This window comes from Gobio gobio, assembly GCF_949357685.1.
Source record: "Gobio gobio genome assembly, chromosome: 17".
Lineage (NCBI taxonomy): Eukaryota > Metazoa > Chordata > Actinopteri > Cypriniformes > Gobionidae > Gobio > Gobio gobio.
The window spans coordinates 37262085-37289984 of record NC_137110.1 but is presented as its reverse complement, the minus strand read 5'-3'; the positions used below and the strand labels follow the sequence as shown (position 1 = coordinate 37289984).

Here is a 27900-nt window from a genome sequence, read left to right as displayed (position 1 = left end):
GCCTTCTAACGATTCTTATAAATGACTCAGAGTCGACTCTTACTTTTGAAAGAAAATAACTATATATACGGTGCACTGTCATATTTCAAACTATGCAGGATGTTTTTGTTCCCTTAGATCTATGTTACACACTACATGAAAGGTAAATTTCAAAATTCCATGATAGGTGCTCTTTAACTGTCCTCTTATTGGTCTGAGTTCCCTCTTACCCCTTTTCCACCAAGGCAGTGCTGGTGCTAGTTCGGAGCCAGAGCCTAGTTTCAAATCGGTTCTTTGTGTTTCCACACCCAAAGCACCAGCTCTGAGCCAGGAAAAGTGGTTCTTAAGTAGCACCAAAACATTGCTGGGCTAGAAGTAAGAACCGATTACGTCAGGCGCTGGGGGCGGGGTCAACAAGACGAACACAAACTTGAGAGCCGCCATTTTTGAAATAGCAGCTAATGGAGCTAATTGAGCTAACAGCTGCTGCTCGTTTGTAATATCCGTCTATACAAATTACGGCGAACTGCATGAATGTGTTGCATTCGCTGTGTTTTGATGCCGATGTAGGATCGTAAAGCCATGTGCATCAATAGTAACGCAACGTTTGCATTGTTGATGGAAGGCTTGTTCGCAGCGGGGCTGTGCAGACCGATCACCGTATGACAACGAATCCAGCGAAAGCATATGACTCCTTATGCTTTTGATTCACTCATGCGGTTTTTTTTAAATATCATACGTGGATCGGTCTGCGCAGTGCCGATGCATCTCGAACAAGCCTGGTGAGTTTGTGTTTCCCGCTGCTTTGCTAGCGTTGCTGAGAAAGATGAGACGTATACAGTGACGTAAGACCTGGCTCTATTGTGGCTCTCATCATGTGGAAAAGCAAACGGTTCATAGAAGGCTCCTCAGTCGAACCAACTATGAACTGGGACTAGCACTGGCTCTGAACGAGCACCCAGTTCATTCTGGTGGAAAAGGAGTATCTGTGTCATCCATCAAGATGATTGACAAGTTCGCTCCATTGAGCTTATCGTGGCTTTATTTGTAACTGTCGAGACACACGCAAACACAACATGAATGTAGCCGTCATTCCTGCTGTTAAATTATATACAACATTTTAAGGTAAATAGTAGCTCTTTTGGCTTTCAACTTTGATGTGCTGACTCACAGAAACTACTACTATTTATATAGCACATTTCCCGTTATGAATTATAATACCATTTGGTTCATTGGTCCAATGGGTCAGATTGCTTTCACACCTCAAGCGAACCATCCCAGAGTTTGTTTGCAATCGGGCCGAGACCACCTCGTTCAGGTGGTCTCAGAACGATTGTTTTGTAGCGGGTCCGAGTGCAATTGCCGTGTTCACATGCCTAAATTAATCGAACCGAAATAAACGCTCAGGTGTTAGTGAAAGCATCCTTAGTCTCCCCAAAAGGAGTCTCTTCCTATAAACTAAAATCGCTCCCAGTTCCTGTGGTGCAGACATGCCAAAAAAGCTGGTACTTCTGCCTATAATTATAGAAACTATGAAAAGGTGCGGAAGTCCGTTTATTATTACATGCATGTTACACTTTTGGTTCAGATGCTTATTTTGTACAAATATTAAGTAATATAATGGATTGATAGCATCAGTTTAATCATTTGCATGAATTTAAATTACACTTAAATTAATTTAATTGAGTAAAACAAAGATAACCAATCATACTGTAGGCTTTTTTTTTTCCTTTTTACTTTCTGCTCTTCTATTTGGGAATAATAGCCTAAGTTTGATTAGATGATTAATGAGAGAATAGCTCTGATTCCAGTGGGAATTAAGCATTAAATGAAAACACAAGAGCAATGCCCAACATGTGGAAGAGGGTGAAGAGACTTGGGCTGCAAAAGTCAACTCCATTGGGACAGAATTTGTGATGCAAATCTGTGAAAACGAGGCAGCATTAACCGATTTGCATTCACTCCCCCTGCTTTCTCCTCTCACAGACACAAACACTACAGACATGCCCACACACATGCATGATGCACACATAGCATGAAGCAGTTATGCTGATCTGCAGACTTTTGACTTAGATTCTCGATGCACTGATTAGATCTGGACTGTTCTGAGGGAAGGTCTCTAATGTAAGCAAATGACGTGTCTGTTTGGAAGACAATGTGTAAATCAAATCAGGGAGATAAGTAACAGATTACCTATCCTTGATGAAAGACCCTTGAGAACTTCACATGTAAAGCTTGTCAAGAGAATGCGTTTTTGAGTAGTCGCATTACATTAGTAATACAGACATGAACAGGGACAGCTAATATTAATGAGAAAAACAGGTCCTGATCAAAGTCAAAGGTATAATACAGAGACAGTTGCACTTTATTGATCTCGGAGGGGAAATGTAGGGTCTCTGGGGGGAAATTTGTACCACTCAAATCTAATTTTAATAGACTGCAAGCTGGATTCTAAGAGAATTATATCACAGAATAGATAGCATACGTCCCTGGATACATTATCTTCAAGAGCCATTCATCACAAACTGATGTATTCAGACCTCATCACAGACAACAACCAGACAGGTTGTGCCAATAGCTTAAATATCAACCAACAAGACTGTCTGTATCTACAGAAGTGCGAGTACTTTACATGCCACACGGGTTATTGGTCCTGTTAAGTCCAGCACTTAAAACAATCCTATTTAAACGCAAATGCAGGGAATACAGTGGCCTACAGAGCACGCTGCGATGACTGGATTAAGGACAGACTCCTTAAATCATACATCAAAGCATAATCACCGCAATATGAAAAAAAAAGAGTCCAAGCACACAATTCCTGTGACGCTAAAACAGATCAAAAACCCAGAAGGATTCCACAATAAAGGGCCGCGCGCCTGCAATTAGTAGCTATCATGCACGCGCAAACAGCATCAAAGCATTGCACACTGCCAACCGCACACAATAGAGGCGTGTGTGCTGGCGTGGGCTGCCAGGCAGCTTCCATACTAGTTGTGCACATGATACAATTACATCGATATGCCTTTTCTCAATTTAAGTGTAGAAGAGAAAATTACCAGTGCGATTGCAAATCTCTCCTCCAATTCGGCCGGGTCCGGCATGGGCAGTTTAGGGGGTTTGCTGCCCCTCGCCCTGAAATCTGTGAGCTGAGCATCCATACTTTCAGCGTTCCCCATGTTTTTTGTCTGATGCCCAGCGACGGTAAACCGTTCGAAAAACGTTTTCAGCTCCAAAATGTAATAAAGAGGTAAAAAGCAACCAAAAAGATAAGCAGGCTTTTATAGGTGACTAGACACCCTCTCCATCGATGCAAACCTGCAGAGCTCTGTATCAGATGAGAGACTTCGACAATAGCATCCCTACATTGTTAATCCGTTTCTGTCGGGCCCTCCTCTCTTTTTTCGGAGCTGTTGAGCATCGTTCACTCAACGGCAGCGGCTCTGAAGCTGGGCGCATTTATCTGTATCGTGCACAATAAATGCACCGCTGGAGGTTTGCGGCATGATAACGCGCATGGCTCGGACTCGGGCAGGCCAGTTAATCCGCGCTGTGTGGATGATAACAGACGGACTTCGACTAAACGCAAACTCCCCCATTCAATCCCCGACACAATGAAGCCTTTCAGCACCAATCCCCCGCTGGGGAGTGCCAAAAAGCCATGCCGAGCAGTCGAGGGGGAGGCAATGTTTTGTTCTGTTGCATGCTGGTATTTGTAGTTTGGACAGCGTGTGTGAATTGCCATTTTTTGTACAGCTGTGATATTATGGATTTTTTTTTGTTGTAAAGCTCTACAAGTACGACTGAGAAACTGCATGTGCTTTATTATTTTCCCCCCCATTTATTTTCTATTTTATTTTATTAGCCTACTATTTTTAGTTAGGCAACACTTTATTTATAGTGCACATCTTACATGTATACTTTGGCCAACTAGCAACAGTAAATTATGCATAATTACAAGCAACTAACTCTAAACCAAACCCTAATTATATAGTACAGTTTTATGCACAAGTTTGGGCACCCCTCTGAGGCTGCATGGTAATTTGCTCTATCTTTTAAAGAAAAGATCGTGATATGCCATTTAGTTTCTAGAGAAAGCTTGATTAAAGTGATGTTTTTCAGAAAATTCAAACAAAAATTTTGTCAGAACAACAAAAATGCTTAGTGTAGCAGTATTGAGTTGTATGGAATAAAATAAAATAGGCTGTGCAAAAGTTTGGCCACCCTTTCAATTGTGTTGATTTGAATATATATTGTCACCTAATGCTGAAAATGTATGTAATTGGCTCAATAAACATTTGACTGTAAACACAGGTGCAACCAATCATGAAAAAGGATATTCAAGCCAATATCCAATGGCTAGTTGTGCTTCTCTTTGATACTCTACTGGAAAGTAGCAACATGGGAACCTCAAAAGAACTCCCTAATGACTTAAAAATTAGGATAATTCATCAATATACAAAAAGTTATCACAAAGGTTTAAGGTCTCTGTCTCCACAGTAAGAAATATAGTTTGAAAATGGAGGGCCACGGGAACAGTCCTTGTGAAGGAAAGATGTGGCAGGCCAAGAAAGATATCTGAAAGGCGAAGAATGGTTAGAATGGTCACAGACAAACCACAGACCACCTCCAAAGAGCTCCAAGAACATCTTGCTGCTGATGGTGTCAGGGTGCGGACCCTGTACAGGAATGACATAAATATACTTTCAATTTTAAATGTCTGTGGAGGATTTATTTGTATAAATCTTGCATAAAACATGATACAGACAAAATTCTGTTTTCCAATATTTTCTGGAATCTATTGTTACTATTATTATTTCTGGGGGGTTATTACAGCTTAGACAACATATTTATCATGTTTAACATGATAAACATGTTTATCACTTTTAGCAGTGGTTTATGAAACTTCAAAGTTTAAAATGACACCAAAATTGTGTATTTAGACCACTGTATATGGGTGTGGGAAGCTTTTCAATTTGGGTAGGCCAAATCCAGATCCAAATCCTAAAAATGGTCCCAGAGCTTAAGAGGTTAATGGTCTTGGTCTCGTGTGCATTGTGGTCTTGGTATTGACTTGTACTTGAACATATTAGGAATTGGACTTATTCCCTTATTCACATTCAAAATATTTCATGATTATTACTGTGTGTTAATATTTCTTTAAATTGATGTTTGATTGACACGTCCAATGATTGGTGATTTTCTACGCTGGGGTGGTTGTTTCAGCAGGACAATGATCCAAAGCATTGTTCCAAATCTACCAAGGAATTCATGCACAGATACAGATACAATGTTCTAGAATGGCCATCCCAGTCCCCAGACTTGAATATCGTCAAAAATCTATGGAATGATTTGAAGCGGGCCATCAAAACTGAGTGAACTGGAGACATTTTGCAAGGAAGAATTGTCCAAAATACCTGCAGCCAGAATTCAGGGACTTATCAGTGGCTATAAAAACCGACTACAGGCTGTTATTTCAGCAAAAGGCGGCTCTACTAAGTATTAATGTGAAAAATTCCATTGGGGTGCCCACATTTTTGCACCTGTCTATTTTTATGACTCACATTGTATTGTTTCTGTTGATTCAATAACTGTTATTTCAGAACTGAAATGTTACTGTTTCCATAAGGTATAAATTATATCCAAATGAAGTTGCTGCTTCAAAAGCCTAGCAGATTATAAACTCAAATTATGATAGTTATCAGGGGTGTCCAAACCTTTCCATAAAACTGTAAGTAAATCTTGCTCCAATATCACTACTTATTTGTTTAACAAGAGCACCTTAAAATAAAGTGCAACCTATTTTTATTTTACATTTTAGATTCTTCAAAAGGGCCACCATTTTTCCTTCATAACAAATTTTCACACCCTGTAATTTAGCGATTGTAATGGTAAAGAATTTAAAATAATACACTTTATAGCATGAATTTGCTATAATTATACTGAGATTTTTAAAAAAAATTGAATTTATAGTATGTTTAACAGGTCAATACGTATTTTTTTATAAGTGATAAAAAGTAGGCTGTTGTTTTCAAATGTTGTAAACATTATCGCCATCTCCGAAAATCCAATAAGCCTATGTTGATTCTTGTTTTACATTTACATTTTTATTACAAGCTCTGTCGCATTAGCTTTTTGCCATTTTATTACAAGCTCTGTCGTGTTAGCTTTTTGCCAGCAAAATGGGTGATTCCCCGAAGATTGGAGATCTTACGTGCCCCATGTTAACTTTTATCACTTGTTGTGACAACTTATACCACTCCCACACCAGCGTCAAAGTAGCTGGAGCAACTTTTCTCTATTTACAGATATGACACGATGAGCGAGTGACGTTTGTACGCAATTTCCTGCGAAAACCATTCGGACAGGTCTAAAATATAAACACTTCGCCTAGGTTTACCATAGTGAATCAGGGTAAGACAAAAACACATTTTGGAAGAAGGATTGATGATTTATTGACTTCATGATTATTTAAATTTAGTTAATTTTGAACAAAAAAAGTTACATAGTGTGGGCCTACCTTCAAATACTTGTGCTGTGCTTTGAACAGCCTGCATAGAAATTGCAGAATTGCATGTCATTAAACCATCTTTACATAACTAATTCTGACAAAAAACAAACATAAATGTCACAAAAGCACAGAATGGAAACACTTTATTACGACCAGTGTTCAGATAATCACTGGCAGTTGATTGCTGAATAAACCTAAGATACAGGGACACTTAGATTTGTTGCTTTGTGTCAAGTTATAATATGCTACTTCTGACGTGATTGGAAATTTAAAGCATTATATGTTAAGTGAAAAATCAAAAGAAAAGACCAAACATGTCTGAGTCTTAATTCCATGATTAATTCATTCTCAGAGAATAGTGCAGACACTCAAAGGCAGCAGAAGTCTGTACAGGGTCATAAATATCAAATGAAGCTTTGTATTTCAGGTCGCAGCACAAAATTCACCTCATTGTTCTGTCATGCAAGTGAATGAACTAAAAAAGGCTAAATGAACTCAAAGTGGAAACATCACAGACAGTTCTTTGCATTTGTGGATACTAATGCTAGTCACTTCCTTCTATCAAAGTTTCTAAATGATTGACTACATTCAATCATTTAGAAACAATAATTCTTATAACTATTAAATAAAACAGAAAAATGCCAAAATATCTTCATACAGCAAGGTCTCCAACATGATCTAAATTATCTTTAAATTGATATTGACACCATACTAGACTAGATAAGTGTTATTTTAAAAAGCATTGTCGTGTTTTTACCACTAGATTGCACTGCAGTGCATGACTTACAATGTGTGCACAAATGTATGCTGACTCACAAAAAATTACTGACATGATATCAATGTAATGTGATCAGTCCGATAAAACAAGCTTTTTTTTTTTTGTCCATTGTCCCAACATCAAAGGTTTGCTATACAGGCATATGGTTGTCATATTCAGTTTTGTAGTCCCTTTCGATAAATCAGTTGGGATCATTTTCTGGACAGAGAGGCACAAACAGGAATGTCTTTGATCTTTGCAAACAGTTTTACTCAAAAACAGTTTTGCTTTTTTTCCCTAAACTATTCTAGGCAGTAAGAAGACACATAAAGATGGTGCAAAGAGAAGAATCAAAATTGTATAAATGTTTAAGATATTCATAGTTCCTGTGGTATTAAGTCACTCTTCTCCTTTTTTCTCACACCGTAAATCACATAATTTTTCACTTCTGTCTCCATCATTATTCAATCCTCCTCCTCTCCTTCACCGTCTCCTTCCTCCTCCTGCATAAACTCCACCAACAGTTCAGCTGTGCAGGATGCTTCTCCCAGGCTGTTGACGGCTTTGCAGGTGTACTTGGCATCATCATCGGGGCAAACCTCTGAGATCACCAGGCTACAGTGGCCGTCCTCTTCATAGTCGATCTGGAAGTGACGTGTCTCTTTAATAGGCTGGTCGTCCTTGTACCACACTACCTCGGGGTCTGGGTACCCTTTGAGTTCAGAAAACACAGTAAATCAACATTAAATCATAAAAATGCTATAAAAATGTCAAAGCAAATGCAAGTGGACCACACAACAACAGTCATTTACATTTGGCCTACCAATGATTAACGTAATGGAGCATTTAAATACCAATATTTGACCCTGGACCACAAAACCAGTCATAAGTCTTATATTTTGTGGCAATAGCAAACAATGCCTTGTATGGGGCAAAATTATAGATTTTTCTTTTATGCCAAAAATCATTAGAATATTAAGTAAAGATCATGTTCCATGAAGATATTTTGTAAATTTCCTACCGTAAATATATATATATAAAAAATGTATTAGTAATATGCATTGCTAAAGACTTAATTTGAACAACTTTAAAGCGATTTTCTCAATATTTAGATTTGTTTTGCACCCTCAGATTCCAGATTTTCTAATAGTTGTACCTCTGCCAAATATTTTCCTGTCCTAACAAACCATACATCCATCAATGGAAAGCTTATTTATTCAGCTGATGATGAATAAATCTCAATTTTAACCATCTGGTGCTCTTCGTTTAGGGGTTGCATTGGTTGTCTTCCTGGTTATAAGTGACTGGACACCTAAAAATTAAACTTCCTCCACCCCAGTAAAACCAATGAAATTTTTTTATATTTCTTCAATAATATTTTTTCTTTTTAATTTTGTATTTTGAGATGATTTGATGGTATTTTTTTATATTTATGCAATAATTATGGTCTATTTTTGCCATTGAAAATTATATAAAATGTTTTTTTGTAATTATTATTATTATTATTTTTAGATTAAAATAGAGACTAGGCCTTCAAAATATATTTTTTTGAAGGCAGATTAGTGCCCTCTTTTGGAATTATTTAAGAAATCATGCAACCATGGGTGTAATCCCTAGAGGTCTCAATGGAGAGGCTTGAGAATTCCCTAGTTCTGTTTTGAACACATTTAATGATTTTTTTGTTGTTGATGGATTTGAATATATATTAAAAAAATCTCAAAGACTATTTATTATAAAGTTTTAGATATTTTTTTGTTTGTTAGAAATATAGTTTTTTTTTCCTGTGAATTTGTGTTTTTGCAGATTTCCCATTCATTTCCATGGTGTCATTTTTGACCGAAGAGCACAAGTGGGAGTTTTTTTTTTACGACCACTTAGCATGCTTGAATCATGCCCTAAATTTTTGTGTGTGTTTACATACCTATGCTAGAAAAGTCACCAAGTTTCATATCATTCTGATGAAGCTGTGATTTTTAAAAATTCCAAATGTGGTTCATAGGTTCAGTTTTTCATAGGTGTGTGTGTGTGTGTATACGTGTGCGTGTGTGTGTGAATGGATGTGTCAATATCACACTCTTGATGTTTTAGAGTGTCACCCCTTTACTGCTGTGTACTTTTTTTCAGCATCTTAGCAGATTTGTAGATTGTTTTTGCCGATTTCCCATTCATTTCCTATGGTCGGTCATTTATGACCGAAGACAATGAACGCTATTTTTTTTGTATGACCAATTAGCATGCTCGAATCATGACCCCAATTTTTTTGTGTGTTTATATACCTAATGCTAGAAAAGTCACCAAGTTTCATATCATTCCGATGAAGCAGTGAATTTTAAAATTTAAAAACAAAAAAATTGTCCAGTCAGAAATGACCGAAGAGCACCAGAGGGTTAAAAAAATTACTGGTATTGTGGTCCAGGGTCACATATATGAGTGGTGCACCTTGTTAAGTGTACACACTATGAATTATAAAAAAAAAATTGACTGATGATGATCATATCTCCACCCAAATCTACAAGCTTTCTCTGAGTTTGTTTCTTTTGAGCTTTGTCATATTAAAGAGAGAGAGCAAAAGGTAAGAAGAATCCTGACAATATTGATGATTAGGTAGAGAAAGGGATATGACTACTATATCCTATAACTGTTTTAATAGAGACCCTAAAAGAGATTAAAATAGGTTTTAAAAATATACAAAATAGTGAATAAAATACTTTTTAAAAAACCTGCTCATAGCTGATAATGTTAGCACACACAAAAAAATATTCCTTCAGCGCTCTGTGTTTTTTACCAGTCGTCGAGAGTTGTACAATGTTTAACTTTGAGTAAAACCAAATAGTTTATATATAGGAAGACGGTGCTCTTCAATAACTTATGAATAGCGAATAAGCTCTGCCTTCTAAATGAAAGAGCCAATCGAAAGTCATCGCATCACTGCAGCTGCTGTTAGAAGCTTCAGCTGCTATAAAAACAGTCATTGTTCTGAGGCGCATTTACAATGTCCAGGCTGAAAAATAAACATTTTTTTGTCGCGATTCAAGTGTTTAGAAACCAAGTTTTTAAGACAGTTGTTGTCATATTTCATATTTCAACAGTTTTGGAGAATTTGATGTTTCCCCATTCAAAGAGATAGGAGCTGCACTTGCATGCCCGAGAGGTGTTTCAAAAATGGCCGCCGAGTGAAATGACTTTTCTTAAAGGTCCCATGGCATGAAATTATCATTTTATGAGGTTTTTTAACATTAATATGAGTTCCCCTAGCCTGTATATGGTCCCCAAGTGGCTAGAAACTTTGATAGGTGTAAACCGAGTTCTGGGTATCCTGCTCTGCCTTTGAGAAAATGAGAGCTCAGACGAGCCGATCTGGAATCTTCCCTGTATGTCGTCATATGGGGAACGGTTACCTCCCCTTCCTCTGCTTTCGCCGCCCAGAGAATTTGGAGAAAATGGATTCCGTTTATCAGTCGCGAAGTCAGCACAGGCTTTACAAACAGACTTTTACCATATGGATTTGACAGCAACGCCACAAACAGTGAGTAACAGTGTTCATTAATGCCTGATCTGTGATCAGTGATTTCTGATGTGTAGCTAATCATTCAAGTTCACACAGACTTTCTTTCTAAATCGTTTAATACTGTCAGTCCCGCCACTGGCCGTCTTGATGCCCTAAGCGTAATGCATCAGTGAATCAAGCCAGTGAATGCTATAATCAACACTTTGACGATTCGTTCATCTTGACGGCTGTGATGATAAAAAAACGTAGTAAAAGTATTCGAGAGGGGTTCCACATGTTACAAAGTTTGTAGAATAAGGAGGAAGAAGACAGGGTCGGCGTGACTGGGACCCGTGTTTATTCAGAACTCTCAGATACAAACAAAATAAACTCGCGCTCACAGCGCTCTCAACAACTCGGTACAATTAAACTTTCTCAGCTAGCTTTCCCCAGCTGTAAGGTCTCTCTGGTCCACATGCATTCCAAGTCTCTCTCTCTGGCAGCGCTTGCAGACCTCACTAAACCACGCCCCCTCCGCCACATAATCTAATACTCATTTCAAATGCAAAGATGTCAGCCAATCTCAACAGTGGGTGTTTTCACCCACTAAGTCTCCAAGTCTCAACCACCAAGTCTCACAGCAGACACGCCCCTTGAAACAGAGTATTCAAACCATACTAACAATATAAGTACACCTCAGGAAACATTATAAAATAAATAATTAAAAAAATCCATGCCATGGGACCTTTAAAGTGACTTTGGTAAAACACAGCGCTCAATACTGTCACTTTTTACCCAGCCGTCCAATCACAGTGAAGGAGGGGCGGGACAAATACCACACTGACCAACCGCCACATTCTGCTTGTACAACGTCAACAGATGACAACAACAAGCATAGTAACAGAATAAAATAATTTAAAAGAAGAGCCAGAGCACATACTTTTTGATACAGAAACAAACTATCTGTGAAATGAGATCCTAGTAACACTTCCGCGGATATTCCTGATTATAGCAAGCAAAGCGTCTCAACTGAAAAGCGCCCACAGCTAGGCGTTTTCAGCAGAGCGCCTAGCTTTTTCAGCTGGCTAAAAATGCTTTGGTGGACACATGGCCTAATAGCCTTTCAGGGTCAAAGGTCATTACCCTCAATCTTGCAGTCAAAGCGGGCAGCACTGCCTTCCACCACTTCCACATCCTGTATGACAGAGGTGAAGGTGGGAGCCTCAGGGGTGTGGTTTTCATCCTCCATACTCTCAAGGAACGGTGCAGGTGGCTCTTCTAAACACACACATGCGTTTATATTACATTTATATGCAAACAATATTTTTACATGTATGACATTTCATTAATATGCAACAGAGCACAATAGTCACGTTCCGGAAGTTAAAACTCCATTCAGTTTCTCAATAGAGAAATTGATTTTTAACGATAACTTGTAAAACTTTTAACCTTACTGTGAGTTACAGGGTTGTTAATCGATGGTTTTTGCATCACAGAACAACATTATTTCAACTTAGTTTTAAAATACTGTGTTTTGCAGCAGAATTCATGGTGAAAAACTACATTACCCATGATGCTCTAAAGAGTAGAAACAAGCTAAATGTGGAGAAAGATCTAGTTAGCTCCGCCCTCTCCCATGAAGCATCGCAATTGACGTAATCGACTCAGTCTTCCTATGCTCTCAAAATACTTAAATATGTATATTTCATATATAATCAACATTTTTAAATGAGCAGTTTTATATTTCTCTATCATTTTTAATTTGATTATGCTGTTCGCAATGCTTCATGGGATTGTAGTTCTTTCTATACAGTCTCATACTTTTTTGCTTCAAATCAAAGTTTATAATGTTATGTTTCACCTCGTAGCTGGTTGGCTTGGTTCATGGCTTATAACAAAGACTTTTTTGAAATCCCTATGAGAGAAATGAATGGAAAAAATACTTCCGGAACCAGCACTGCGGAAAAAGGTGGGCGGGCACTGCTGCACTCAAGCCTATACTGCAGCAATCTGAATGTGAAAATTGGTTGTTGAGCCAATACCGTCAGTCGGAGAGCTTCTCTTTGGTCCGATCCCTCCTAACATTCCCATAGAGCTGAACCTGGAGATAGCTCGCACTGCATTCCCTGTTTTCTGCACAGACATGAAGTCTAACATCTGACTCTTCCACCAAGAAAACAGTTTCCTTTGAATCTCATTCTTTGTTTAATGAATAAATCTAAATAAAACGCAGTGCTCTCTCACCTGCCAGCGGCGTCTCAGGATGTACTTCTTCATCCTCTCTTTGGACAGCTGTTTAGCCTCCATATTTCTGGTGTCCTGTTTGAGCCAGGAGTGCTCAAAACACTGAGCGCAGGTCAGCCTGGCCCTACAGTGTGACATTTATAGGGTCTCAGAATCCAGATCAAATGCTCAAAATGCTCTTCTCAACATTCAGCATGTACTTATAAATTTGAGTGATAACTCTGCTAATTACACCCATCATTTACAATAATGTAGGTTTTACTGGTTTCTTTGTCAAGGGTCTATTTCAAGAGCTCAAGATGTGCCGTTCAAGAAATGCGCTTCCTGTACATTTAAAAAAGCAGTTGATTAACTTGGAACAATGTTGGTGTTTCAATAAAAGTGATCTTTCTTCAACAGTTTCTTCTGTCAAGCTTTCATCTTACTTCATGTCTTTTTTTAGGAGACTGCTGATGAAGTCTTTGGCCTGATCTGAAATCTCATCAAATGCCTCATCCTCAAAATCCCAGGTTGCTGAGGTGACATTAGCAAGGGTTTCATTGTCATTGTCTCCCATGAATGGTGAAAGACCACTGACACTGAGGGAAACAAGAGGAAGGGTATCAGGCAATGATCTTAAAATCTGTTATCGCATTTTCAACCAAAATGTGATATAAAGTACAACAGGACTAAAAGTATTTTCTGAAGGATCCTGTAAAGACTGGAGTAATGATGCTGAAAATTCAGCTTTGCCATCACAGGAATATATTACATTTTTAAATATATTAAAATAGAAAACAGTTCTTTTAAATCACAATAATATTTCACAATATTAGTTTTACTGTATTTTTGGTCGGATAAATCCAACCTTGATGAGCATAAGAGACGTGAACGGTAGTGTAAATATTTATTTTTATTGACTGTGGTGTAACATTTAATGAAGAGTATATTTAGTAAAAATGCTAAACATTATATAGCTTAGAGCCAATAATATAGTGATATAGTTTAAAAGCAATATTTCTAGATATAGAGGCAATATTTCATGGTTGGGGACAACTTATTTTCACTTTTTCAACAGTATTACAATTTTGATTTAATCATCTTCAATTAAACTGAAAATAATGAACAAGTATTGTATCATAAAATGTGTTTGATACAAAAAAAACAAAACATTTTTGATCAAATTAATTTAAATGAGATATTTTGTAACTATGCGCAATGCCCTCGTGAATCATGGCAATTTTTGCAGTTCATAGAGAAAAAGAAAAAAAAGGAAGTATTTCGTGTTTTGGGAAAAAAAAAAATTCAAAGGCGGTCTTTTACTAGCAACCTGGAGATAAAAGTAACTGACACAAGTCAGTTTAAATATTTATTAAAATTGTGTTTATAAATTGAAAAAGCAAGCTTGGAAAGTGAGTTGTCCAAAAACCAATAATGGCCTTAAAAGGAAATGTTTCCAGTCAGCATTGATTACTTTGTTTTTACATGCAACGGTTGTTAGCGACGGTTGGATGAGTGATACCGATGTAGCTGAGATTTGTCACTCACAGAATGTAACAGATGACGCCAATACTCCACATGTCTGTTGGGTAGCTGATAGCCTCATAGTTGATCACCTCAGGAGCTACAAACTCAGGCGTTCCAAACAGGACCTTCAGAGAACCAGAATCCTCTGAAAACAACAACAAAATCACAACTGTGCCAAACAAAAACAGACGCGGTGCTTTTTGCAGTTGTTTACACTTGTTTACCCAGCCTTCGAGCAAGTCCAAAGTCAATAAGTTTGATCTTGCTTCCCGTCTTGTTGATGCACATGATGTTCTCAGGTTTGAGATCCAGGTGGACAATGCCCTGCTTGTGGATAAACTGGACTCCATCTATGATCTGCAGCATGTACTTAATCACCTCTCGCTCAGTCAGCTCGAAATCCTCATCAACGATTCGCTCGAACAACTCACCTCCAGAGATCCTGCAGCCAATGGGGGACCACAATGACATCCTCATTAAGTGACGCTAACCAATTGCTGTCAGACTGCATTCTCACTGCATTAGAACTGTTTATGCACATTCCATTATAACAACCATATGAAGAGTGTTCTGTGCCTGGAGTGCTAAATAGTTCTCTTACAGTCAGGGAGATTTAAATCTGGGCTATTTTCCATCATGGCTGCCAAGCTAAGAAAGAGAGCATCCATGCTCTCTCCACCCCACCTCGCTGTTTCTCCATCTCACTATATAAGGACATATGACACGCACTTCTTCAAATCACAGGGTGCTGGATTTTACATTCCACCTTCGCCATAAAAAGCTAAACCGGTGGAATGAAAAAACAACTACCAAACATCACAGCCTGTTCAAAAACACCAGCGAACACACACCAAAGCGACCTAATGTAATCATCGGCGACAACATGGAACAAGGTTTTTATTCCTGTGTTACCCTGCTGAAAAATCCAGCATAAACCAGCTTGAATTCCATATTGGTCCAGGCTGGTTAGAGCTGGTATAAGTAATGGTGAAGACCAGGCAAAACATGCCGTATGCTGGATTTTTCAGCAGGGTAGCCTTTCTGCTTGGAAGACAAACAATAGTTTAGGGACTCACATCTCCAAGACCATGACCAGGTCAGACTTTCCCTCAAAGGCGTCCACACACTGCACCAGTTTGGGGTGGTGGAGGCTGTTCATGACACCAATCTCCTGCCTCACGTTCTCCTTGTCCTTTTGTGAGAATGCCTTGATGAACTTCCCTGCCCACACCTTCTTGGTGGACTTCTCCACTAATTTGAAGACTTGACCAAATTTACCCCTTGTAGAGACAGGCCATGAGAATTAGAAAAGAGAAGAAAACTCTGGTAAATCTAAAAGTGCAATATGTTATATTGATAATATTCACAATATTAACTATAATCAGTACGATTCACGCATCTCTTACGTTCCTAAGCGGTCCTCTATATCATAGAAGTCCTTAACGCTACAGTCTTTCTTAATGACCACATCTCTGTATTCTGGTTCTTTCTCCTCATCTGTGAAATGAACAGGATATGTATCAGACTGACCATGTGGGAGTCATGTTAGTAAACTTTGGATTCAGAAGGGGTGGATAATTGCTTGATCTTCATACCATCATCAGACACAGTGGCTCCAACTTCCCCCTCTTCCTTTTTCACTGGAGAAGAATATGAATGTTTTAAAAGCTTACTTTTTTAAGTAGTTCATCAGATCATCACATTTGTACTTTGGGGTTCAGTAGTCTGAGACCAAATTGAATATGTTTCTTCCACCTAAACCTGGACAAAAATTGAACATTAACCCCTGGTTTCAGAGACAAGGCTTAAATCCAGTCCCAGATTATGAGCTGTTTTAAATGAAAGCAACTTGCAGTGACATATCTTAAAATATGTCAGTGTCATTGTTTTGTCTCAAGATGCACACCAGTCATGTTTTCTTCCTGAGGCACGTTTACACTTAAATGCCCTAATTGAATTAAGGTCTAATCCTGGCTTAATCTAAGCCCTGTCTGAGAAACCGGGCCTTAGACTTTAGAAAAATGTAAACAATAATCTCTTACATCTATATTATTTAAATAGGCCTAACATACATGTATTTGCTTCCATTGAAGTACAAAACATGCTCTCTAAGACATTCTCACATCATGAGAAATAATGTGATTATCGAGTTTTGTGGAAGTTCATGTGCTGTTGCCATTAAAGCAAGAGACATTTTGAAATTAATGTACATTTATCAGCTTTTCATTCAAATTGTTATGACGATAAAATATTTTGTCATGAAAATGTTTGTATTAAATCAGAAAAGAATGCAATATAAAGGCATTTTCACAAGTGGCTTCAGATTTTTGGATCCCACTGATTCTTTCTTGATCAATAGTAACAGAACGTATCTCACAATTAACCCTCTGGGGGTCTTCCTTTTGTTTTTTTAATGTTAAAAATCATAGCTTCATCGGAATGGTACGGAACTTGGTGACTGTATTGGTACTTGGTATATGAACACACAAAAAAATTGGGGACAGGATTTGAAAAGTCTAAGTAGTCGTAAAAAAAATTGACCTCATAGGAAATTAATGGGAAATTGGCAAAAATATGAAAATACAGAGTTTTTTTGTGCATACAATCTACAAATCAGCCAGGATGCAGAAAAAAGGACTCAACAGTGAAAGGGTGAAAACAACAAGAGTGCAAAACAGACAAAAAAACTCTCACACACACACACACACACACACACACACACACACACACACACACACACACACACACACACACACACACACACACACACACACACACACACACACACACACACACACACACACACACACACACACACACACACACACACACACACACACACACACACACACACACACACACACACACACACACACACACACACACACACACACACACACACACACACACACACACACACACACACACACAAAAACACAATTAGCTTTTGGAATGGCAAGCGTTAATTTGTGTGTGCTTGTGTTTTTGTGTGTATAAGTGTGTGCGTGTGTGTGTGAGTTTTTTTGTCTGTTTTGCACTCTTGATGTTTTAGAGATTCACCCCTTCACTGTTGAGTCCTTTTTTTCTGCATCCTGGCTGATTTGTAGATTGTATGCAGAAAAAAAAACTAATTTCCCATTCATTTCCTATGGGTCGTGAATGTGACAATTTTTTTTTACAACCACTTAGACTTTTCAAATCCTGTCCCCAATTTTTTGGGTGTTCATATGTCAAGAACCAATAAAGTCACCAAGTTTCGGACCATTCCGATGAAGCTACGAGTTTTTACATTTTTTTATAAAACGCAAGATCCACTATAGTGGTAAAAATGTGCTATTGCGTGATAAAAATGCTCAATGTGTTCACCGGATGGCACCGATCTCATTTAAAAAATTGCTTTCATGAGGCCTAGGCTTGACTCTAAAATGAAATACAGCTTTAATACAAAAAAAAAAATTATATATATATATATATATATATATATATACATATATATATATACATATACATGTTTTATTATATTCAATGGGAAAAAATGGGTCATAATTATTGCATAAATATTAATTATTAATCATAAAATTATCTCAAAACACCAAAAAAGAAAAGAAAAAATATTATTGAACAAAAATACATTTCATTGATTTTACTCAAATCTTTTTCTATCTTAATCCCGCCCTCCGGGTCATTTTTGACCCGAAGGTCCTGAGTGTGACCCATAAATGAAGAACCCCAGAGGGTTAAGCAGTTGTTCATTCTCACCTGTTATCTCCTCCACTCCCACTTTAATGGGCTCAGATTCTGCACTGGGCTCTCCAACTCCATACACGTTAACAGCTCGAACACGGAACTTATACTGACGATCGGCGAGAAGGTTCTGGACATGGTATGAGGTGCTGTTACAGGAGGTCAGGTCATTCCATGTGTTTTCCATCGAGTTCCAGATCTCCAGGTTGTATGATTGGACGATGCTGCCCCCATCGTAAGTGGGGCCGTACCAGGAGAGGGTGAGTGAAGACTTGCGGATGTCGGAAGCAGCAGGGATGCCGGCTGGGGGATCTGGCTTATCTGGGATACAGATTTACATCGGAAAGGTCAGCAATAGTTAGAAAGCTATGCATAGAAAGATAGGGAGACTTCTAGTAAATGTGCTTCACGTCAATATGTTTTATCCAAATGCTAATGAACCCATTGCTGCTGATATTAATTGGAGACAGCCACACATTTATATTTTTAGAATTTAGGATTCTATAAAGAAATAAGTGACCAAACCCACACACACACACACACACACACACACACAGTTCGCTATCTTTGTGGGGACTCTCCATAGACTTAAATGTGTATATTCTATCCCCTTACACTAACCCTAGCCATAAACCTACCCATCACAGAAAACTTTCAGCATCTTTACATTTTCAAAAAATCAGTATGATTTATTAGCTTGTTTCCTCATGGGGACCTCCATTTAGGTCCCCATAGTGACACGAGTCCCCATGAGTCTGTGTGCATTCAGGTTGATAGAAAATATGGAACACACATACACACGCGCACGCACACACACACACACACACACACAATGATGTGATACAGTCTATCATAATCCCATCTGCTTCCTTCTCTTCTCTCATTATGTGTCACATTATGTGAGTCTTTGTTTACCCCCATACCTACGATGGTGAGATTGAGTGAGGCCTGCTTGGTGCCAAATTTATTCTGCAGTTCTAGAGTGTAGCAACCACAGTGATCCTGGTCGCTCGCTGTGATTGTCAGCTTACTGCTGTTCTCTTTGGTCTCTATGGAAATGCCCCCACTTCCAGGCTGGATCTAAACAGGAGAAGAGTATATAATGTATCCTTGTATGTAGGTCTTTTAGGCCTTCATTTTCTTTGCGCATTTTAAATTAATTGGGTGTTTGCTGTTTAGATTCTTCCACCAATTCTATCAAACTGATGAACCGTTTCAAGTCATCAATGCAAAAATGCAACTAAATTAAAAGTCATGCAGTATTGACTTAAAAATAAACCATTCAATATATACTTGTGATATATTACTACACTGTAAAAAAAATTCAGGTCTCCAATTGAAAATTTTCTAGTGACTGATCACATCTAAATTTTTTAGTTGGCCAAATTTAATTTCTGTGAATTGATGCAATTTAATTCACAGAAATAAAATTTGGCCAACTAAAAAAATTAGATGTGATCAGTCACTGGAACTTTTTCAATTGGAGACCTGATTTTTTTACAGTGATATTAATAAATTAATAAAGTTAATTTTTACAACTAAATGTAATATTTCTAATGTTTATTTGAATATCAATTAATCAACCTACAGTACTTTGTTTCACTATACATCAATTCAGTTAACAATGACTGTAAACCAATACCGATCCCCATAAAACAAATGGAATTGGGATCTGTATCGGCCGATCAAGATGACAATAAATCAGCGTTCGATTTTGGCATCAGAGCATTGTGTTGTCTTCCAAAAAAGTTTTTTTTAAATGTATATTGACAATTAGTATTTGTGCTGTCGTTTTTAGCTGAAAGAGATGCTCACAATGGACATTTATTTATTTCGTTTTTTAGGGTTTGGGCAGAGTTGCCGTCAAAAAATCACTATAGAATGGTTTCAAAATGTTTGGGAACCACTGATCTGTCATCTTACAAATTCTCTGTCCTTCTCCAACTCTTCCTACCGGCTTTTTAAATTTGAGCCAGGTGCAAGTTATTGGTGCCGACCCTCCAAAGTTGCCCAACAGCTCCACCTTTTCTCCTGCCCTGATCTTCTGATCTCCAGAGAACTGCAGAAACTGAGGCGGAGAACCTGCATGGCATCATAGATGAACATAAGTTCACATTCAATACTCTCATGGTAACTGCATTTTCTCTACTGTCTGTCTACTATCAGAATTTTGCAAGACAGTTTATTACACAAGAAATTATCCAAGGCCTTTAAATATTCCTTAGATTAGTATTATTATGTAAGGGTTAATTGGAAAATAATCTTACCCTGTTTTGCGGGAGCTGGTTTCTTCTTTATTCTGGCTTCATCTGCAGAAGATATAGAGCATGTATTGATGTAAGATAGATAAACAGGATCTACTGTATATATTTGGAGAGACATATTTACATGATTATTAAAATAAACATTTAATTAATGGGATAGTTCATGTTGTTCTAAACTGTTCTGAAGAATGTTAGTACCCAAACAGTTTTGGTTACAATTGACTTCCATTGCATGGATTAAAAAAAATGCAGAGACATTTCTCCAAACATCATCTTTTTTTCTGTTTCACAGAAAAAAGAAAGTCATACAGTTTTGGAACGACATGAGGGTGAATAAATAAACGACGATTTTTCATTTTTGGGTGAACTGTCCCTTTAAGGGGAGGTACTACAAGCATAAATAATGATTTGTTAAATAACAAGCTTTTGACTGAAGGGTCTGAAAATGACCAACCAAAGGGGAAAAAAAAACTGTGGAGTCTGTTTTGCTTTTGTTATCGGTCTAATACAAATATGTGCATATTAGGCATATTTGATATAAGTCACAATACATTCACAATACATATTTTAACACCATAAAGTTTGATTGCAGAAAATGTAATTTGTCTATTGCTCCCCTTAAAATGGATAAATGACATACTCTGCATTCAATAGTGTAAAACAATCCCCTAATCAACCATGTTGACATTACCGACATATCATTGCACCATGTCAATATTCATTTCTGGGCGCATCTGAGAATTGACAGGAGTTCTAAGGAAACTGTTGGTCCTGATCAGCATCCAGGGAAAGAGTGTCTGTGTGAACACTGTGTCTTGCTGGAATTCCCCTTATATGGGCATGCTAAATATAGGGTCTCCAAGATCCAGGAAGCAGTGTGTCTCTCTCTCCACTATTTATTTAAGGTTTGATCGCCGTCAAGAAACAATGCAACATGTAAACCCCACTAATACTCCAGCACAAACCAAACAGAGAGAGTGGGAGAGAGGGAGAACAGGGGTAAGGAAGACAGAGAGGACAGTCAGATCTTTATGTGTTTCAGCTCACAGAAGTCTACCATTTTAGGCCTTCTCTTCTGTCTCTCCTATCTTTCATTTCCTCTCTTATACTTGGACACACCTGAGTTTTTTCCACAAGCACTGTGTGGGAATACAATGTTCTCTCAGCTGCCTCTCCTGGTATTTGCCTGTTAAATGCTTTTGTGCCCTAAAGTGCAAATCACTTTGACATTGTTTGCTAAGAACATAACTGTAATGCAAATGTGAGCTACTTATCTGTCTTAAAGGCTGATATGCTCATGAAATACTAGAAGAACAAATGCAGTTGTAATTCCAACATGTTCCAAAACAATATCGGCTGAGTTTATTTTTTACTCCACCATAATCACATGGATTAAAACACAGGATCTAGTGTGACAGTTGTGTTAAAAACTACTGTACAGGCAAACTATTTGAGCACCACAGATACAATCTGCCATCAGATACGGTGGGACGGCAATCCTCCATGGATAGAGTGCGCGTGATGACCATTGTCCTGTCTATGGGGTCATCTTCTCAAATGACAAATATTTTTGAAAGGGAAATCTATATAGGACTAAATGTTCTACCAACTCTGGATGCACTTTTTTTGAGCTTTAAGCTCAATGGACCCCTTCACTGCTATTATAAAGCTTGGAAGCGTCAAAATATATATTAATATAACTTTGATTGTGTTCATCAGAAAAAATAAATTAATTTACACCTATGGCTTGAGGGTGAGTAAATCTTGGGGTAATTTTCATTTTAAAGTGAACTAATCCTTTAAAGAGATAATTCACCCAAAAATGTAAATTCTGTCAACATTTACTCACCCTCATGTTGTTCCAAACCTGTATGACTTTATTTCTTCTGTGGAACATGAAGGAAGATATTTTGACGAATGTTGGTAACCAAAACAGTTTCGATTCCCACTGACTTCCACTGTGTGGACAAAAAATACAATGGAAGTCAATGGGAACCAAAACAGTTTGGTTACCAACTTGCAATAAAATATCTTCTTTTATGTTCTGCAAAAGAAAGAAAGGCATTCAGGTATGGAACAACATGGGGGTAAATGATGAATTTGAATTTTTCCCTACAATTTTCAAGGTTCTCTCTTCAGCTAAATATGAAAATGTTGTCATTGTTTACTCCCCCCTCATATTGAAATATGTATGAATTTCTTTCTTCAGTGGAGAACAAGAGGAGTTATTTATAACGGAATGTCCAAGCTTGGTGACCATGAAGACTTGGAATTATGTTAATGTGTAGCATGGACTACTTTTATATAATTTTTAGAGCTTGACAACTCCTGGTCCCCATCCACTTTAAACACATGGAAGAGGGCTGTGCTTAACATTCTTCAAAACATCTGCTTTAATGTTCCACAAAGGGAACACAGTCATAAGATTTTGAAACAACGTAACGGATGAGCAACTTTTAATTTTGGGTGAACTATCCCTTTAAAAATAATCTAGTAACAGATCAAGTAAACAGGCCACAGCAGGTGTCCTTACTCACTTTCTGTAGTGGGAGTTGAAGAAGAGCTCTTCCTGTTCTTCTTATCTGCTGATGGGTCAGAAGGATCTAGAGGAATCCAATACAAATAATATTTTTCCCCTTTTTGTTTTAAATAAATCCTAATGGTCAGTTTTGGGAGGAATATGTTATGCACCCTCACTAATAAAGAGAAGTCTAGGAGACAAGACACTTACCATCTACAGTGACCATACAGGAACACTCTGCTTTACCATGTGCATTCTCTGCTCTGCATGTGTAGCGTCCTTCATCCTCCGGTAGTGCCTTGTCGATTGTAAGTGAACACTTTTCTCCTGATGTAAAAACGAGAGGCAGAATTGAATGACAAGTGTGTTTCGTCCTTGTAAAAACATGTTTTGTCTGAGCTGACAATTAAATAGTTTAATGACTGAAGTTTTTCAAGTCAAATTTAGCTCAGCTGTTTTCTAATATTCAAAAGCTTCAAATTCTAAAGTTGTTCTCCAGAAATAAATATAAAACTTTAGTAAAAGTAAATGGTTCCACTCGCACAAATTATTCATTTGAATACATCACCACAAATGTCTGATAGAAATGTAAAAAGAGCAGGGGCTGGTCTTCATAACTGACATTTTTTCACTTAAAGGGATAGTTACCCCAAAAATGAAAATTCTTTTATCATTTACTCACCCACCCTCAAGTTCTTCCGGACCTGTATGAATGTCTTTCTTCTGCTGAACACAGGTAACCAAATATGGGTAACCAAAACAGTTGATGCATCCCATAGACTACAATAGTATGACAGAAAAAAAATACTATGCAAGTCAACTGTTTGGTTACGGACAATCTTCAAAATATCTCCTTTTGTGTACAGCAGAAGAAAGAAATTCTTGAGAAGAAGAAGAAGAAAGAACTTTTGGGGTGAACTATCCCTTTAAGAATAAAGTTAATAATATTTAGGTAGCAATTTATTTCGATGGTCCACTTCATACATTCTGTTATAAGTAACTATGCATCTACATGTCAACTAACTATCATTAGAGTATTAGACTTTCTGCTTAATATCTGCTAACACTTTATTTTCATGATCCCCCAACAGATATTCAACTTACTATGTAACTTTGCAACTACATGTCAACTTATTCTACTAATCCGAACCTTAACTTTAACCTAACACTCTACTAACAGTACTATTACTCTAACGAGAGTTAGTTGACATGTACAGAAGTAAATTAGTTAGTAAATGTCTAAAGTGGACAATTGAAAAAGTGTATTCCCAATTTGTATTTGTATTCCCAAAAAACATCTCTTAATAATGTTCTTATCTTTTTGTTATACAAAACTTAAGAAGATTTTGAATACCGGAAAAGATTGTTCTTAAAAACCATGGTAAATAAGCTCTTAAAATTATGATGACCTTCAAATTGTCTTTAAGAAGCAAAGATGTTCAACAAATGTATTGGATTGTAATTGTCAAAGGTTTGTCAAAATAAGATATCTTTAATAATTTCTCAAGAATTGCACTTAGGAACATCCTTGCAAACTTGAGAAGATATTGAATCAAGCCCTTGCTTTATAAACATAAAATCCCAACCCAATCTCACAGCAATTCATATTTTACGAGGTAGCGAATTCGTACAACCTCATTCGTACAATTTTTCTAAAAGTGTCATCAGGAAGGACCACCCTTAACCCCGCCCCTAAACCTACATATCATTGGGGTCTAGAAAAATCGTACGAGTGAGATCGTACAAATTAGCCACCTCGTAAAATCGCTGTTGAAAATCCACCAGAACAACAGCGAGCCTAAAGCACTGGATAATGCATTCGTGTAGGGGACACCCATCACACCCCTGTTTGTTTAGACTCTGAGGGAATCCTCTATTGCTATTTCAGAACTTTCTAATTGTGACCCAGATGGTCATTCTGTCTCATGTCAGTGGAATGGGATAGGGAGACCTTAAACCCTCAGATCGAATAACCTAATGTGAATGAGCACAAAGAGCCAAGATAACACTGAGTGCTCCAGCTGGCCATGAATCTGCCTCAGATTTAAGATCATGCCTCTCAGTCTGTGATTTACAACACAACACAGAACACTAAAGTAGGGAATTTAGGAAGAGAGGGTTTTAGCTTGTCCACATCAATAAATAGTCTTTAAAATAAAGCATTGATGGTTCCATGAAGACGCTGTAACATCCATTAAAACTTTCCATTGCAGAAAAGAAACAGTTTCTTTAGATTATTCAAATGCTCTTAACTAAGACAAAATGGTTCTTTTAAGAAAGATACCAAAATCACTGTCAAATCCCCCTTTTAGAACATTTGTTTTTAAGAGTGTTCCTCTATACAGACCCAAGGTTACCACATTACATTGGACTTGTCTGTCACATTTAAACTTATATTAATCAAGACATAAAGAACTGTTCAGAAAATACAAGATCAATAGTATTTTTGCATTGTAATTTTAAAATTGTGGTCAAATGTATCAACTTTTATACCTTCCTGTGATAAGATAATGAACTTGGATGGCTTCACCATTTTCCCATCAAGTATCCAGGTGATGACAGCTTGGGGGTCAGAGGTCACCTGACACTCTAACCTCAGCTTCTCTCCATCCACCACAGTGATGTCTCCGAGAAACTGTGTGAAAACAGGCGGCTTTCCAGCATCTTTTTCTCCCCCGTTCACAACTTTTGCCTTTTTATCATTTGTCTCTGTTATTTGTCCATCCTTTGTCGTCTTCTTGGGACTGGCTTTCTCCTTGTTTTCAGTTGTCACTACGTCAGTGCTGCTGGCTTTTTTCTCTGTTGTTGCGTTTTCCTTTACGTTAACCTTTTTATCAGTTGCGCCACCATTTACGCCATTGACACCACTTTGCTTTTCCTTCTGGGGGGTCTTGGGTGCTGGTTTGGATGAATTCTGTTCTTTTTCCTCAGTCTTCTCTGGTTCTGGTGCTTGTTTTTTGTTCAGCGTGGACCTGATGTCTGAAGGTGCGCCGCTCGGGGGTGGTGTGGCAGCAGGTGCTTTGGATGAACCATCTTTCTTGTTAAGCAACGATCTGAAGTCAACCTTTGTTGGGGTGCTCGTCTTAATCTCGGAACCCGTCTTAGGCCCTGACCGGGGCTTTAGAGCTGCCCTAAAGTCTGTCATCTGTCTTCCTTTGCTAACCTCTAGAAAATAAAAGCAAATATAAGAAAGTTCCTTTCGTCAATCCCTCTCAGCTCCTTTGGTAGGGGTTCCTTGTGGTTCCACAGGCTGTAAATGGATATGGGTATCCAGTCGTATGAATGTTCCTTCAGGATCCCACTGATCCAGTGACTCCGTGGAGGTCCTGCTCTGTCTGTGGCTTCCAGTCACTGTGCAACACTCTGTTCTCCCCACTCAAACCACTCTTGGGACAACCCCTCTGGACCAGAATGAAAGAGGGAGGAGAGAACAGAGAGTAGAGAAAGGACAGAGGGAAGGAAAATTATATGGGAGTGTGGGGAGTGGAATCAGATTATTTAGGAGCTTAGGCTCCATTCTATAATAGGTTAATTGGAGACAGGAACACATTTCATATCTGTGTGGCATCAAAGGGGGAAGCGCCATTGCCTTATTAGGGAAACACTTCCAGTGCATGGGCATCACCACAGCAGAACAGAGCTAGGAGGTAAACAGATGGCAAGATAGCGTCAGAATCTGATTCATTATGTTAAGGACAAAAACACAGATAAAAATCTTCAGTGTCATCATTGCTTGATTTGGAATTACATTCATTAAACAGCAAAAAAACGTTCCTTGTTGAAAGTGTAATAATGAGGAAAGGAAAAGAAAGTTGTAGACCATTTGGTGCTTGGACAGAAACCAGAAAAAAATTATTCTGGTTATTGTGTGGGTGTTTCTTTGGATGTGCCTATCTTTATGACCTCTCTATAAATGAAGGCCCCTCATTGGGCCATTTTGAAGATGCATTTCACCAATCAGAGTTGAGTTGCATGTCTCCAACAGTTTATATTAAAATGTTACATGGGCAGCCTTATATGGCTATGAACCTCACTGTTACTCTTCTACTCGTTGTGCGTGTGTGTGTGTGGAAGATGGACACAACATGGGAATGTCTCCTAGATAAAATAGCTTGCTGTGCTGTTTTGCTTCAGCACAAGGTGAATTGATGAGTGAACTTTCCATTGCTGCTGGTTTCAAACAGTCAAACTCACATCTTTAAATTGATCTCCCTTATATTCTGTGGGAGACTAGGAGTCCAATCCTCAACAGGAATAGAGGTCTTAGAGATAACAATAATGATGAGATTGGATGTGTCTTGAGTCACAGAGCAAAATCTGAGTGCAACCACTGACATCTGATGAAATGTCCTCCATTAGATGTCCACCAAGAGAAACATTTTCAAATAGTACACTTAAAAATATAGTCTCATTTTGTGTTGGCAAAAAGCTGAAAGACACATTACTATTGTGTAGGTTTTAAACCCTGGTCAGCAAAACCCAGACTCTATTGTTAACAAAAACAATGGTTCAAGCATACATCATGAAAAGACCCTCACCTCTGCTTCTTTCTAGGAGTATATCTTTGGCTTTGCCGCAGGAACATTATCCAGACTTATTAGGAACAAACAAAAAGAGCGAGCGTCTCATTTTTAACTGCCACCTTCATGCATTATCCTCAGTCATTTCCACAGCTTTACTCTGCTGTAAACATCTCTCTTGGCTTGGAATCTAAGCTCGCTTCACTTTTAATGAAGTGCATACCATGGTGAAGACAAATACAGTATATAATTGTTTAAAAAAAAAAAAGCCAAAAACAAAAAAGCCAACTATCAAACGTAAAGAAAGAGACCTGTAACGTTACTAACATGAACATCACTTTTATTAACCTTTAAAAACAATACCTTATTT

The 27900-nt window shown here is 37.9% G+C and overlaps 2 protein-coding genes across 5 annotated transcripts in view; both read right to left on the bottom strand.

Annotated features, from left to right (window-relative positions):
- The window catches only part of fmnl2b (formin-like 2b), a 38356-nt gene extending 34727 nt beyond the window's left edge, over positions 1 to 3629 (bottom strand). For 3 of the 4 annotated variants that reach the window (XM_079841503.1, XM_079841505.1, XM_079841504.1), the window contains exon 1: positions 3036 to 3610. In XM_079841503.1, coding sequence (XP_079697629.1) covers positions 3036 to 3155 — 120 coding nt within the window. In that variant the 5' untranslated portion in view covers positions 3156 to 3610. Of the gene's footprint in view, positions 1 to 3035 lie in introns of all 4 variants that reach the window. The other variant, XM_079841502.1, reaches the window with a different exon arrangement.
- Positions 3630 to 6410: 2781 nt separating this feature from the next.
- On the bottom strand, positions 6411 to 26379 carry mylkb (myosin light chain kinase b). Its single transcript, XM_079841568.1, has 17 exons — positions 25504 to 26379; positions 23221 to 23337; positions 23027 to 23092; positions 20493 to 20534; positions 20180 to 20307; positions 19149 to 19305; positions 18241 to 18546; positions 16077 to 16121; positions 15888 to 15978; positions 15558 to 15761; positions 14706 to 14923; positions 14503 to 14626; positions 13401 to 13553; positions 12976 to 13099; positions 12774 to 12864; positions 11875 to 12009; positions 6411 to 7956 (listed from the first exon to the last, which is right to left on the bottom strand). The coding sequence occupies exons 1-17, from the start codon at positions 26153 to 26155 to the stop codon at positions 7709 to 7711; spliced, it is 2901 nt and encodes a 966-aa protein (XP_079697694.1). The 5' UTR covers positions 26156 to 26379; the 3' UTR covers positions 6411 to 7708.
- Between the last annotated feature and the right edge of the window lie 1521 nt (positions 26380 to 27900).